Source organism: Suricata suricatta, chromosome 5, assembly GCF_006229205.1.
Source record: "Suricata suricatta isolate VVHF042 chromosome 5, meerkat_22Aug2017_6uvM2_HiC, whole genome shotgun sequence".
Classification (NCBI taxonomy): Eukaryota; Metazoa; Chordata; class Mammalia; order Carnivora; family Herpestidae; genus Suricata; species Suricata suricatta.
In genome coordinates this window covers 68827249-68841831 of record NC_043704.1, presented here as the reverse complement: position 1 = coordinate 68841831, position 14583 = coordinate 68827249, and the positions used below count along the sequence as shown (strand labels likewise).

At 45.8% G+C, this 14583-nt stretch overlaps 1 protein-coding gene across 1 annotated transcript in view; it reads left to right on the top strand.

The window, feature by feature from the left end:
* Positions 1–14583, top strand: part of MYLK (myosin light chain kinase) — a 181989-nt gene that overhangs the window by 49998 nt on the left and 117408 nt on the right. Inside the window, 3 exon segments of the mRNA XM_029939461.1 lie at positions 11460–11508; positions 12433–12598; positions 13539–13704. Of these exon segments, the coding sequence (XP_029795321.1) occupies positions 11460–11508; positions 12433–12598; positions 13539–13704 (381 nt within the window).

Here is a 14583-nt window from a genome sequence, read left to right as displayed (position 1 = left end):
GTAGTAGGTACTGGGTAAATGTAGCCTTGTGATAGCTGAACCCAGGAGCAATATCCTGAGTACCCACTTCCAGGGAGAAATCCTTGCATGGAGAATAGAGGAATAGGCTCTCTTGTCTGATTGCCTGTTTGGTCACTGGGGCCAGGAAACCTGCAACATCATCCATGAGTACGAATGCTTTAACAACAGGACCACTCCTGCATGACTTACATAGTAGGATGCAGCCCCAGCGTGAGCCCTGGGAAGGCTCTCTGCAGCCAGTCCTGACACTCACCCACCTCCAGGGGATGGATCACAGAGGCTTGCCACAGAGCAAAGAAGAGACACAGCTCCTGCCCTCTGGGAGCTTTCCCTCTAATAGCAGGGCCACAGGCCTGTTTTCCAGCACTACTGTCCGTAGAAATATAACGTGAGCCATGTATGTAGTCTTAAGTTTTCTAGTAGCCACATTTTAAAAAGCAGGTGAAGTCAATTTTCATAAAATATTTTCCTTAACCCAAAGTATCCAAGATGCTATCATTTCAGCATATAATTAGTATAAAATGATTAATGAGATATTTTACTTTCTTCAGCCATTGTGGTATACTTTACATTTACAGCACGTCTTGATTCAGACTAATCATATTTCAAGAGCTCCAATAACCACATATGGCTAATGCCTATCATGTTGGACAGCATACTTCTAGAAGCTCCCATTTGAATAGGGATAAACAAGGCTTAGCAGAAAAAAAGAAAAAGAAAGAAAACCCACATATATGAAGAAGGTGGTGAGTACTCCTGACAATGACATCCACAGAGCAGTCTAGAATTTGGGGTGGAGTCAGGGGTCATGCTGAAATGACAGAGATGCCCTAGACTTGGTGGTCTGAGTCTGAGGAGGCCTTTTGTGTTCTAGGGACCAAGGAGTCACTTAGCTCATTTCAAGTAAAAGGGGTTCCTTTTAAGACTTGAGCTCAGGAGCCCAGGGTAAGGCAAACTGACAGGCCCAGGGAGATCCAGGCCCTAGGATGGCCAATACTCACATTAAAGGATTGTTTAGTGCAGACACAGGGACACACGAACCCCCCCTGGGAAACTGGTTAAAAATGCAGGTGCTGATTGCATGGTGCAATGGGGCCTGAGGGTCTGCCGTCCAGACGTGTCCCAGAGGCTGCCCCTGCTGCTGGCCCATGGATCGCACTTTGAGTAGCAAGGAAGGATTTAATTACCGATGTGATATCTTTAGTCTAATAGTGATTCTCAAATGTGAGCATGTATCAGAATCCCTTGAAGGGCCTTCTGAAACCACAAAATGCTAGGTCCTGCCCCAGACTTTCTGATTTAGGAGGTTGGGATGGGCTCAAGAATTTTCACTAATAACAGGTTTCTTGGGGACGCCGACACTGCTGATGCTGCTCATCCTGGGACCGATACTTTGAGAACCAGGGGGCTAATGCTCAGACCTGTGGTTAGGGTACTCCAGAGGCATGGAGTAGGTTGTAACATATGTGTAGGAGGAAATTCATTACAAGAAATTGGCTTGCATGATTGTGGAGACTGACAAGCCCCATGATGTGCAGTCAGCAAGCTGAAGACCCAGGGGAGCCAACCCTGTAGTTCCAATCCAAGTCCAAAGGCCTGAGAACCGGGGGAGCTGATGGTGCTGTTTCAGTGCAAAGGCCAGCAGGCTCAAAACCCAGAAGAGGTGTTTTGGATGGAGTCAACAGCAGAGGAAGAACCCATGTCCCCACTCAAAGGCAGTCAGGCAGGAGGAATGCCTCCTTATTTGAGGGAGGGTCAGCCTATTCAGATCTTCAGTTGATGGGATGAGGCCCACCCCCATTGGAGATGGCAGCTAGCTGTTTTACTCAGTCTACTAATTACAGTGTTGATCTAGTCCAAAAGTACCCTCACAAAAACATCCAGAGTAATATTTGACCAAATATCAGGGCAACCTTCAGCTCAGTAAACTGACACATTAAATTAACCATCACACCTACTAAATACTTTATTAGAATATTCCTGGATTATTTCATGGAATCTGATTAACATATTTCTCTTTTTTGAGCTATTCATTAGGAGTATCAGCTAAGTAACACAGAGCGGTGAAAGTTAGCAGTGGTATGTGATACGCTAGAAAGGCTGAATGGGAACATGTGCACGTAGGTTGTGAGAAAGTAGCCACAAAGCCAAGAAAAGATGTGTAGAGACTGGGTATAATATAACCAGAGCTAACTCTCATCCTTCCTCGCTGGCAAGATTGGGATTGGTCATTCTTTGGACGGGTGCCACTCTGTTCCAACCTGCACTGGTAGGGGGCAGATACTGGGTACAAAACATGACTGCCAGGGGGTTGTCACTTTTGCAGGCCTGTGGTCATGGCAGGTGTCATTAGGTGTGGTTCCTACTCTGCCACTGTGATTATAAATGGAGCTTCCTTTGACTTTTCAAAAGAGTCCCAGTTTGGATAATAAATTACATGTTTACCCTGGCTACAATTGACATGTCCGGTGCACTGGGCAGTGAGAAAGCTATAAAGGTGGTGTTGAGAACTAAAGGGCTATTCTAGAAGAGGAATAGTGAGAACAATAGTTTCAGAGGGTGTGGATAAAGTTTATTTTCATCTCTGAAACATACATTCCAATCCATTAACCACTCTGCATTAGAATGCAGTGAACAATTTTTGGGTATTTGACTCTTGATTTGGGCTCAGGTCAGGATCCCAGAATTGTGGGACTGATCGCCGCAGGGCTCCTTGCTGAGAGCATTGAGCCTGTTTGAGATTCTCTCTCTCCTCCTCTCAACCCCTCTCCCATGTGCACATGCTCTCTCTCTAAAATAATTTTTAAAAAAAGAATGTGATGAACAGTTTTTTAAAAGTAAATTTTAGGGGCGTTTGGGTGGCTCAGTTGGTTAAGTGGCCAACTTCGGCTCGGGTCATGATCTCACTGTTCATGGGTTCACTCTGTGCTGAATGCTTGCTTGGAGCCTGGAACCTGCCTCAGATTCTGTGTCTCCTTTTGTCTCTGCCTCTTCCCCACTCATGCTCTGTCTCACTCTTGTCTCTCAAAAATCAATAAATGTAAAGTAAATTTTAAAATAACAAATACATATTCATTGGGGAATAGATTCAGCCAGGAACTCCCTCCTCTTGGGGAGTTTTCTTTGAAATAAGTAGGACGGCCAACAACCTAGTTCCCCCCCCTCCCTTTTGGACCCGGGCTTGGCCATCACTCTTCTCTCTCTGTTAGGTCCCCCATCCTTTGTGCATTCCTCCTCCTTCACCTCCATGGACTTCTTTCCTCGGGTTCTTCCCCTGGAGGTGATGGGTTCTGAGGCTGCTCACTTTTATGTCAGCTGCAAAACAGAGCTATGTCCCCTCCTCCTAGAATGTCTGCCACACATGAAGGGCATCCCCATATCCACTGCCCTGTTCACCGCTCTGCTCCGCTCTGTGGTAGGCACCAGAGACAGAGCAGAGCAACTCAGAGCCCTTGCCCCCTTGGAGTTACTGGGAAAGAGAGACTGTAACTAAGTAACAAATATAACTTTGGCAGTAGAATTAAGAGCTCCCTGACCCTGTGTGAGAAAGAGGGCCAGGTGGCTGGCTTCTTGGAATGTGATGGCGGGAGAAAAAGTGACCTCATGTCATGGGATTTAAGGGAGCGGAGAGCTTCCGGGAACTCAGAGTTAACCAAAGGGTGCGGGAGTTGGAGTGTTTATCTCCACTTCCTCTGTCTGTCGTTACTTGAGGGATTCTTCCTAACGTGAACTCTGCATCCCTCTGGCATGACCTCTGTGGCGAGACCAGAAATAAAGCCCCAGACAGAGTTGTGGGAGTATTTGTAGACATATTTTCAAGTGGGAAATAGCGAGACAGTTAGTGGGGCCAGCAGAGAGAAGATATGTCTGGAGAGGCAGGCAGGGCTTGGACTCTGGTGATGGAAAGCCACTGGAGGGTATCAAGGAAGAAAATGACATGGTTTTATTTAGGCAAAATATCTTACTGGAGTGTGTATGTATGGTGAGGGGGTGGCAGTCTTGGTTTCCTGTCTTTAAGCATCTACTTTCTGGAAATTGACTGAGAAACAGTTGTTTGTATTTCCCTCTAGATAGCATCTTCCAGATCCAAACCAGAGATCAGTATGCTAGTTCTTTTAACAGCACGCTGGCCCAATGAAATGATAGACGGCAGTTCCCCTCTGCCCCTCACTTCCACTTTACTTGTTTAGCTTCTGCTCCCTTTATTTATTTATTTTTTTAATTTTTGAGAGACAGAGAGAGACCGTGCGAACAGAGGAGGGGCAGAGAGAGAGGGAGATACAGAATCTGAAGCAGACTCCAGGCTCTGAGCTAGCTGTCAGCACAGAGCCTGACGTGGGGCTCAAACTCACGAATCATGAGATCATTACCTGAGCCAAAGCCGGACGCTAAACCAACTATGTCACCCAGGTGCCCCACAGCTTCTGTTCCTTTATCCCAGAAAGATACGGATTTTGCTCAGTCCCTCCCTAACCCACACCGCTGGCTGGCCCAGTGGGTGCCAAGAGCTGGAGGGCTTTGCTTTGCCCCTCAGTTGCCCCTGTTCCAAACAAGGCTTGGTCCTCCCGGCTTTCCTCTTCCGGAAGGTCAGCCTCCTGCTCACCTCCTGCTCACCTCCTACCCGAGCACGCCTTCCCCTTGCCCCAGCCACCCCGGCACTGCGGCCTCCACTCTCCATACCCCCATGAAACTCCTGTCCTGCAAGCCAGTGTGGGAGAAAGAAGGTCAGGTGGCAAGCTGTTGGGAATTTGGCAGCCGAGGGGACAGTGACCCCATGTCACGGGACCTAAGGGAAGAGAGTGACCCTCGTGACTGCTAGTCCAGCTCTGCTGGCACCACTTAACCAGCATTCCTGGGGAACTTTGAATTTGTAGGAAATGCTCCTGTGCCACATTTTTTTTTTTGCCACTACCCTTTTTTAGGGACAGAGTTCTCAGATCCCTTTTATTTTCATATTGGATTAGATTGATGTCATTATGGATTCTGAGCCCATGTCTGTTTATAGTGGCAGTCTTAAATTATTGTATTCCTCAAGAATGCCTGTTGTGCCTCTCCTTGTGTGAGTGTGTTGTGTGTGTGTGTGTGTGTGTGTGTTATGGGTGCATTTGCATGTGTGTGCTCTTATTTCTTTTGTACTCTCTTTTTTAAATCTACATTTCCCACCTTCCTAAAGACCTGTAATTATATTTCCCATTGACATTCTCTATAAACTCTTTTCAGTTTATAACACTCCCTGATGCACCTTCTTTTTTGTAGGAGCATATGTCTAGGGGCGCCTGGGTGGCTCAGTGGGTTAAGTGTTCAGCTTCAGCTCAGATCATGATCTCACGGTTCATGAATTCAAGCCCTGTGTGGGCTCTATGCTGACAGCTCAGAGCCTGGAGCCTGCTTCAGATTCTGTGTCTCCCTCTCTTTCTGCCCCTACTCTGCTTGTGGTCTGTCTCTCTGTCTCTCTCTATCAAAAATAAATAAACATTTTAAAAAATTGTTTTAATTCTAGCCAGAGTTTTAAAAACTCTGAGTTTTTGTCCTTTTCTGTCTCAACATAGTGTTAGACATGAGCGTTGTTCTTCCTGCCCCACTGATCTCTTGGTAGTGAAACAGTTGTGTGTCAAGACGGCCTGGGCAGAAGCCTCACTTACTTGCTATATGGAAGAGCCACATGCAGATCACTTGGTCTCCTTTCTGCTCCTGAAGGGTGACTCCCAAACCCCTTTCATCTTGATTCCCTTTCCTTCTTTATTTTCACCCTCCCCTTTCCTTTCCCCTCTTCTCCCCTCCACGGTATGTGCCAGTGCCCCTGACTGGCCTGGCTTTGTCACTGCTGATGTTACCCCCTTGCATGGGTCTCACTCCTCCTTCTTCGACCTCTCCCCAGCCCTTAGCCAGTGGTCCACAGCTCTCATCGGATTGTACTGAATGTGCTGACTTTGTGCTGGGCTCTCTGGGCAGTGAGAGTTCGTTACTGCCTTCAAGAGACTTTCTTGACCTCACATTTCATTATTACACTGCAGTTAGGATTCAGTGTCTTGATGTATTTATGAGGTGCTAACTTTGTGTGGTGCCGTGTGGGAGACAGAGTACTTTGTCACATCCTCTCCGCAGGAACCTGGTTGGTTGTTCAGCTAGGACCTAGACTCATTAAAAGCTAAGTGAAAGCAGAACTGCAGCCAAGGCAGCACGCACTTATTTGCCAAATAACTGGCATATCAGCTTGTAAACTCAGAGGAGAATGAGACCTCTGGAAGCTGAAGTGGTCTGTGATGTCTTCTTGGAGGAGAGACTTCGGCTAGTCCTGGAGGAACGAGTCAGATTTAGGCACAGATTGGGATTTGGAAGGTGTGAATAGGAGGAAAGGAGAGAGAGTTACACATACACACACATGCACCACACACACACGCACCACACACACACACACACACGTGCAACACACACACACACACACACACACACACACATGGTCTTGTGTTTTTCATTTTCTCTACCCCAGTGCTCTATGTCTTGCTTTGTTATCTTCTTTAGGGTTATTTCATGCTTTATAAATATATGTAATATGTTGGTTCTGCCATTTATCCTAACACTACCTTTCTTTAGGCTACATTAATATTTTTCTTTTAATTTTTTTCTCTTTATTGAAAAATAATTCCTTTTTTAGCTTTTATTTTTCAGTTCTCCACCTGTTTACCTGTATCTTTTGATTTTCCTAACTGCTCATATAGTGCTTTTCGACATCATTCACTTTTAAATCCAAATATGCCCATGAGTTGGTGCGAGCATCTGACCTCATTCTGTCTTCTAGTGCATCTGAGCATTTACATACTGAAATAGTCATGAACATTTACATATTGAAATCAGTATTATTATAACTTACTTTTCTTTTATTTTCCCATAATATTTTAGCTGGGGCTTTATATTTATTTTCTTCTTAAGGTGACATATGCGAGTTAGTGAACTTTGATTCAGGATGGCACAGGGGGCATTACTAAAAATCTGTTATAAAAATGGGCTTTTTTTCTGATTAAAACCACTGTTTTGGGATACCTGGGTGACCCAGTTGGTTAAGCATCTGACTCTTGATTTTGGCTTAGGTCACCATCCCATGGTTTGTGAGATAGAGCGCCACATCAGGCTTTGTGCTGACAGCACAGAGCCTGCCTGGGATTCTCTCTGTCCCTCTCTCTGCCCCTCCTCTTCCCTCTAAATGAATAAATAAATAAGTTCCAAAAAACCCCCACTGTTTTAAGCAATCCTTAGAGTCCTTGCGGTTGCCTGCAGAGAAGGGCTACTGCTCCCTGGTTTGCTGGAACAGTCCTGGTTTACTTCCGTCGTCCTGACAGAATTATGACTTACGCCCCTTCCAGTGCGGAGAGTTCCTGTCTGGATGACAAGTTACATCATCACGTCTAATGGACGCGTCCTCCTCCTTACCATCTTGATCACATTATTCCCCATGTCGGCAGCCTTCTCTGTCTTCACCCGGTCTTTCTGCTCCTTAAACAACAACAACAACAACAAAACCCTCATTCCCTCCACTGTTGAACTTTTCACTCCTAAAACCTGCCAGCATTCTCTTTCGCTCGTCCTTGAAAAATCTAAGAGAACTGTTTCAGTGTTCTCAGTGCCTTGGCCTTTCTTCCCCCCTCACTAACTCGATCCTGTCTTCACCAGCTCTCTTAACTGACTCTTCTATTTTTGGCATTTCCATCCTAATCCCCTTTCCACTTATTTTCTTCCCTAGCTTTACTGTTCTGCCAGATTGTCATACTTTCACAAAATTAATTTTGCCTTATCTGACAACTTGCAGCTTCAAAGTTTTGCCTATAAATAGACCTTGTTGGTTATTTTAGCCCGCATTCTCTATTGGTTTTGAGGTCCACTCTCCAGTGTTAACTCACATTAAAATAAGCACTCCGTTCTGTTTCTAGCTGCCTTCTTGATGTGTTACCTTTGGATCACACCATAAACTGCTCTCACCCTGATACGGGAGTTCCTCCAGACAGTGTTCTTTTGCCATTCTTTTAGGCAGTGCTATAGTTTTGCTTTATTTTTTAAAATAATACAGGAATTTTAGCCTTTGGCTTAAGCTGTTTAGCATTATTTTTTTTTCATTGTGGTTAAAATACACATCGATTTACCATTTTCAACATTTTAAAGTGTACAGTTCAGTGGCAGTAAGTATATTCACCATGTTGTGCAATCATCACAACTGTCGTTTCAGTTTTTTTATATGTTTATTCTTGAGTAAGAGAGAGCAAGAGAGAGAGAGAGCATGCACACAGGGGAGGAGCAGAGAGAGATGGAGACACAGAACCCAAAGCAGGCTCCATGCTCTGAACTGACAGCTCAGAGCCTGACACAGGACTGGAACTCACGAACTGCAAGATCATGACCTGAGCCAGAGTTGGACACTCAACCGACTGAACCACCAGGCGCCCCATCACCTCTAGTTTTAAAACGTTTCATCATGCTGAACAGACACACACACACACACACACACACACACACACACACACCGCCCTCCTCACTGAGCAGTCCCTCCCATCGGCCTCCCCCAGGCCCTGGAGAGCCACTATTGTGTGGCTGTGTGCATTGTCTCCATCCATTTGCCTCTTCTGAACATTTCATATAAATGGAATCATATCTATTTTTTTTTTAGTCTGGCTTTTTTCACTTAGCAAATTTCCTCAGAGTTCAACCATGTTGTAACCTGTACCAATACTTTATTCTTCCGTATGGCTGAATAATATTCTATTATAGGAATAGACCACATTTTGCTTATCCATTCATCAGATAATAAGTCTAATTTTTATCAAATCTTTGCGTGATGAAATGAGTGATACAGTAGTGTAAGTACAGTGAATGGTATATAGATATTTTGTTTTCTTTTTCCATCTGCCCCTCCTTTCTTTTTCCTTATTTTGGGTAACTAGATCACATTTTGATTTTTTCTTTACCATTGTATTTAAAGGTTTAAAAAAAAAAAGCTGAGTAAATTACTCATAGTCCACCCATCCAAAAATAACTAGTATTAATAACATTTTGATGTATTTTTTCTGTTGTTTTCCTATTCTTGGATACTTTATTTTTTTCCTAGTTAAGATCACATTGAATTGATAATAGTGTAGGCTGCTCTTTTGTTTCCCATAAAATCCATTTATTTTACAAGAATTTGAATCCTATAAGGATCTGAGCGCTGTTTGGATACTTCTGATGAATGAATAAGAAGTTCTGGGGGGGAGAGGCACCTGGGTCACTCAGTCTGTTGAGCATCCGACTTGGGCTCAAGTCATGATCTCACAGCTCATGAGTTAGAGCCCCACGTGGGGCTCTGTGCTGACAACTCAGAGCCTGGAGCCTGCTTTGGATTCTGTGTCTCCCTTTTTCTCTTTCTTTCTTCCACTTGTGCTGTCTCTCTCTGTCTCAAAAATAAAAAAATGTTAAAAAATTTTTAAAAAGGACAAGTGGGAATATTGTTGGGGAGTCACCAGCTTATAGATAGTATCTAAGACTACCTGTGGTAGGGACGCTAAGGGGAGAACCAGCAGTGCAGAATTAGGACCCAGGGCTCAGCCCTCGGGGCACCCCCACGTACACGGTTCGAACAGCGAGGGTGGTTGATGAAGCACAGGCACCTGGCCAAAGCCGGAGGGTCTCGAGGAGAAAGTACTGGGAGCGCAGTGGCCCCGTGTCAGATACTGTGGAGGACCTGAATGACGGGGACAGGGCTTCCCATCGGGTCTGGCGAGACAGTGGTCAGGATGAGTTCAGTGGAGTACAGAGGATCACAGCCCAAGGGGAGTTTGCCAAAGAGCAAATGATGTAATGTAACCTATTTCTGCATGTTTCATATATTCTTAAACATAATTTGATGGCAGAATAAGATGTTCAGTTGTGCACTTTACTTAACCACTTGTTATCTTCCTGCTGTGTGTCATTTATAGTTTCTAATTTTTACTGTTACCAAGAAGACTGAAATGAAAAGCTTTGTAAACTTTCTTTTCTACTTTTGGCATCACTTCCTTTGATTTGGAGGCATAGAAAGGAAGCTGCTGGTCTAAGCTTAGAGTCTCTTTAGAGCTTATGATTCTTATTCGCTCTAACACTTTCAAAAAGGACTGACTGACTGCCCTTCCTCCAAAGGTGTCTGAGAGGCCCCAACATCTTGATTGCGTCGTCAGGTGGGTCCTCCCAGAACAAGTTTCTCCTTTTATCTGCATAGAAGTTCTTTTAACCTTTAACAGACTGTTGAATAGCAAGAACCAAACCCACATTATGGAATGAAAACTATACACAATTCACTAAATAGGTGTGTTAAACAGAAATACATGTATAATAATTGTCAATCCACTGGAACCATAACTTACATATGATGCCAGTGTTTGCTATTAATCCTTTCCCACAAAGCTTCATTCATCCATAAACCAGATATGTCCAAGGGAAATACGCAGTCTCCATTCCTGTGTTCCTGGACACTCCTACAGATGTGAATGGTGCTGGAATTTAAGGAGGTTTACCCCTTTTCCAGTAAATACCCTGCAGATTTCCCACAGCAGCTGCCTGCTGAATATTCAAGGAACAACTTCCACACTTTCTATGTGTGCCTTGGGCAGGGTTTCATAAACATTCCCAGCTTGTAGCAAAAAGAGAACAATTTCCAGGCTGATCACCATCTCAGAAATGTGCTCCTTTCTCCCCTCCCTGTTCCTCAAAAACACCTCACCACTTTTTGGTCACTTCCTGGTCGCATTAGGAATTGTCCCTCCCCAGTAGCAGCTGCCTGACTGGGTTTGCTATTTAACTGCTTCCTGTCCACCTTACCTAGGACACTTAGTGTCCACGGTGCTGCTGGTGCAGATTCTGGTGAGGTGCTGGCTCCAAAAAGCTCATCGCCAGTGATCTGCTCTCTGCCAGCAGGACAGGTATTGCCATTTCCTGGTCCGTAAGTGGAAGGCTGCCATGTTGATTGCATCAAATGTGAATAGATCTGGTGAGAGAGACGTGTGTGCATCTCCCTCCCTTCCTTCAACAGGGTCATCTTCTGGAGAGGTCCTGGATCACCACAGATAATCCTCAAAGCAGAAGATCCAGTGGCATGGAATAGCTCAGCAGAAGGGTTGAACATTCTAGAACAGGCACACCTGGATGCATTTCTGCACTATTCTTGGCTCTGTGACTTGGGCGAGCAACTTAACTTCTCTAAATCTCTTTTTTTCTCACCTGTTTAAAAAATAGAAGGATAATGGAGTACCAGCCTCCTTAAATGATGTATGTCAAGATTCCACCATAGTGCCCAGCCCAGTACAGGCTCAGTCAGGGTGAACTGTTTGTCATTACCCCATCCCCACCCCTGTTGATGACTCCTCCTAACTTTTGTTGCTCGGAGTTGGTGGCTCAGACCCAGCTCTTCAAGCCTCTTTCTCTTTGTTTCCTACTTGCAGGGACCTTTGTGAAGAGGCACGGTCAGCCTGTTGTTTCCAAAACCTTGGGGTAAGTAGTGGAATGTTCATCCAGGGGAAGGGCCAGATTGGCTTTTCCTGCTGACCTGACAGAACAGGTCTAGGGTGTGAGTCTTCTTGGACATCCTAGGCTATAATAATGAACACAGGAGCCTATTGGGATGTGAGGTGGCTCTCACACAATGCCTCCTGACCCGGTAGCCTGATGGCCCCTTTGACTGGTCCAGCTGCTAAATGCTGAGGAAGAAGTGGCCATAGTCTGCAAGGATCTCTGACAGTCAAGGCAATACTCAGAAGACATAAGTAAGCAGACCTAGAAGAGGCAATCAATATGTGGCTCCTCTTATAGAAAGTAACTTGTTTTGGTAAAGGCAAGTAACCATTGCTGCTGTAACAGGCAAGCCCCTAAATTGTAATGGTTTAACACAGGGAAAGTTGATTTTTTTTTTTTTTTACTCAAGCAAAGTCCACATAGATATTCCTGAACAGGTTGGAAACCTTGCCATCATCTTTCAGGGACCTGGGCTCCTTCCATCGTATGGGTCCACCATCTCTTGGCCTTGGAGCTTCTCTTGGATCTTGTGCATCTAGCCAGAGAGTGGTTGAGAGTGTAGAGAATCTCACAGGAGGTTTTTGTGGATTTAGCTGAGAGGTGGCATACTTCACTTCTGCTTGCAGTCTGATGGCCAAAACCCAGGCTTTGGCCATCGCTCAGTAGGACTCAGGTATACCTTACTTCGAGGGAGGCTCTACACAAAGTCTAGCTGCATGCTCAGGAGATGGAGGAAATAGGCTTTGGTGCCACAGACTTTTCCAGAGGGTGCATGAGAAATGTGTTTGAGGAACAGAATTGGGGAGGTTGCCCTTTGCTGGTAACTGACCCAACTTAAGTGATGTGGGTGGAGGGCAGAGAGAATATTTGAATTGCTGCTGTACTCTGCTGGTTTCTTTCCAGGGACAGATTTGCAGCCCCCGCGGTCGAGTCCCGTCCCAGCATCTGGGGAGAGTGCCCACCAAAGTTCGCTACCAAGCTGGGCCGAGCCGTAGTCAGAGAGGGACAGATGGGACGGTTCTCTTGCAAGATCACTGGCCGGCCCCAACCACAGGTCACGTGGCTCAAGGTGAGGTTTTATCTGCCCCGACTCTGGCCCACGTCTGTGGACCCTGAATGTGGAGGGTTAGACCCTTGGACCAACAAGAGTCTGTCTTTCCAGTCAGTCCCTTATGCTTCAACTCTAGGTGGTTCTCTGGGGTTCTCTGTAGGTCAGTAGCCATGCTTCTTCTTGCCCCTATTTGCACACTCTGCCTCTATTACTCAGCCCTGAATGTCCTATAATCCATACCCTCCCCAAATAGCATAAAACTTCTGAGTCAGTACAGACCTGACCATGTCAAGAGAGTAGAATTTGAAGTCATGGGACTAGGCTTCAAGCCACAGCACCCTCATCCATGAAACATGTGATGCTGGGCAAGTCATTTGTCTCTTGGAACCCTGGTCTCCTGGTCTGTGAGGCAGAGATGGTCCCACCTACCTCAAAATACTGTCAGGAGTATTTCATTCAGGGCTAGGCAATGTGAAGGCAGGGCAGAGGAGGCAGGGAACAGGGCCCTGAGGAGCTGTGGGGAACACTTGGGGTCAAGGCCTATGAGAGTCCCTTTCTCACAGCTGGAATTCCTGGATAAAAATGAGTGGTGAGACACCTTTTACCTATTTCCTAATTCTCCTGGACTGACCCTGGAAAAAGAATAAAGGACGGGTGGGCAAAGCAGAACTAAAGTGAGGAATGTAAGATGTCCCACCACAAACTAGGGCTCCTTTGGAACAAGTTCCATACGCCTGCTCTAAGCTGGACCTAGTACCACACCATACACATAGACCTCAAGTCAGGGCCCTTGTATTGCCCAGGGACTCCTCTCTGACCACGTTGACAGAGCCCAGAGCAGAGGGTACTGCCACCTGTGCCCAGCATCTGCCCCCACCCCCTGGAATTGGCAGGAGGCAGGATAGTGCCAAAAGGTAAACAGATTTCTCTGACCAAGCTACCCTCTTCCCATCCACAGGGAGATGTTCCCCTGAAGCCAAGTGCCCGTGTATCTATGTCTGAGAAGAATGGGGTGCAAGTTCTGGAAATCCAGGAGGTCAGCCAAGATGATGTGGGACTATACACGTGCATGGTGGTGAATGGGTCAGGGAAGGCCTCCATGTCAGCCGAGCTTTCTATTCAAGGTATCAACTGGTGGGCAGGCCAGTGCAGAAGGACCCCTCCTAGGAGGAGCTGCTGTTCATTACAGATCTGTGTGATACCAACCACCACATACCCATGCATTCCCTAGGGGCAGGATCTTTAACTTAGTCCCTGCACTGTGCCCCTCGCCTGTGTCTGCAGCCTTTTCTTCTCTATTGTATCTCTAATTGCCACTAGAAGAGGCGACACATGCTCATGTCTCACCATCACCTCAAAATTAACCTGCCTAAAATTTAACTTACCATCTACTCTGTCCTCATCAAGTGTTCCCTCAACTTAACTCATTCTACCCCTGGATTCTGCTTTTCCTCTTCACCTGGGCTGGGCAGTTCAGCCTCCTTCTTGACTCTTGCTACCTCCTTGCTCTCGGTATCAGCCCCTGCCAGTTCTTCCTAGGAAATCTCTTTGAATATGTCTCCTCTTTACATTCCCCTTGGCTCCTCCAAGTCCAGCCTGTGGAAGCCGGAGTGTAGGCAGGGAAGGGTATTGATGTCACCCCACAGAGCAGGGACCTTGAGTGAGGTGGGATTTGGGGGATCAGGGAGGGAAACAACCTTCATTCTCCTCTTCCTTTCTCAGAAACTCTACCTCCTGGCTCTCTTCACCATTGGTGGCTCAGGTGTTTTTCACAACTCACAGAGTTCTTCTGTACTGCAACCCAGGACATATACATGTATATGAACATATTGTTCATAAAACAATCCTGAGTTGTACTATGTACAGTACGTGCTGGTATTCTCTAGTCCATCCTATACTATCAAAAGTCCTGGTCCTGAAAGAATTAGACTTTATAGCTCACTATGGAATTCAGACCCACTGTTGGGCATTGAGGGGAGTGATTTAGCCACTCCCTCTCCTTG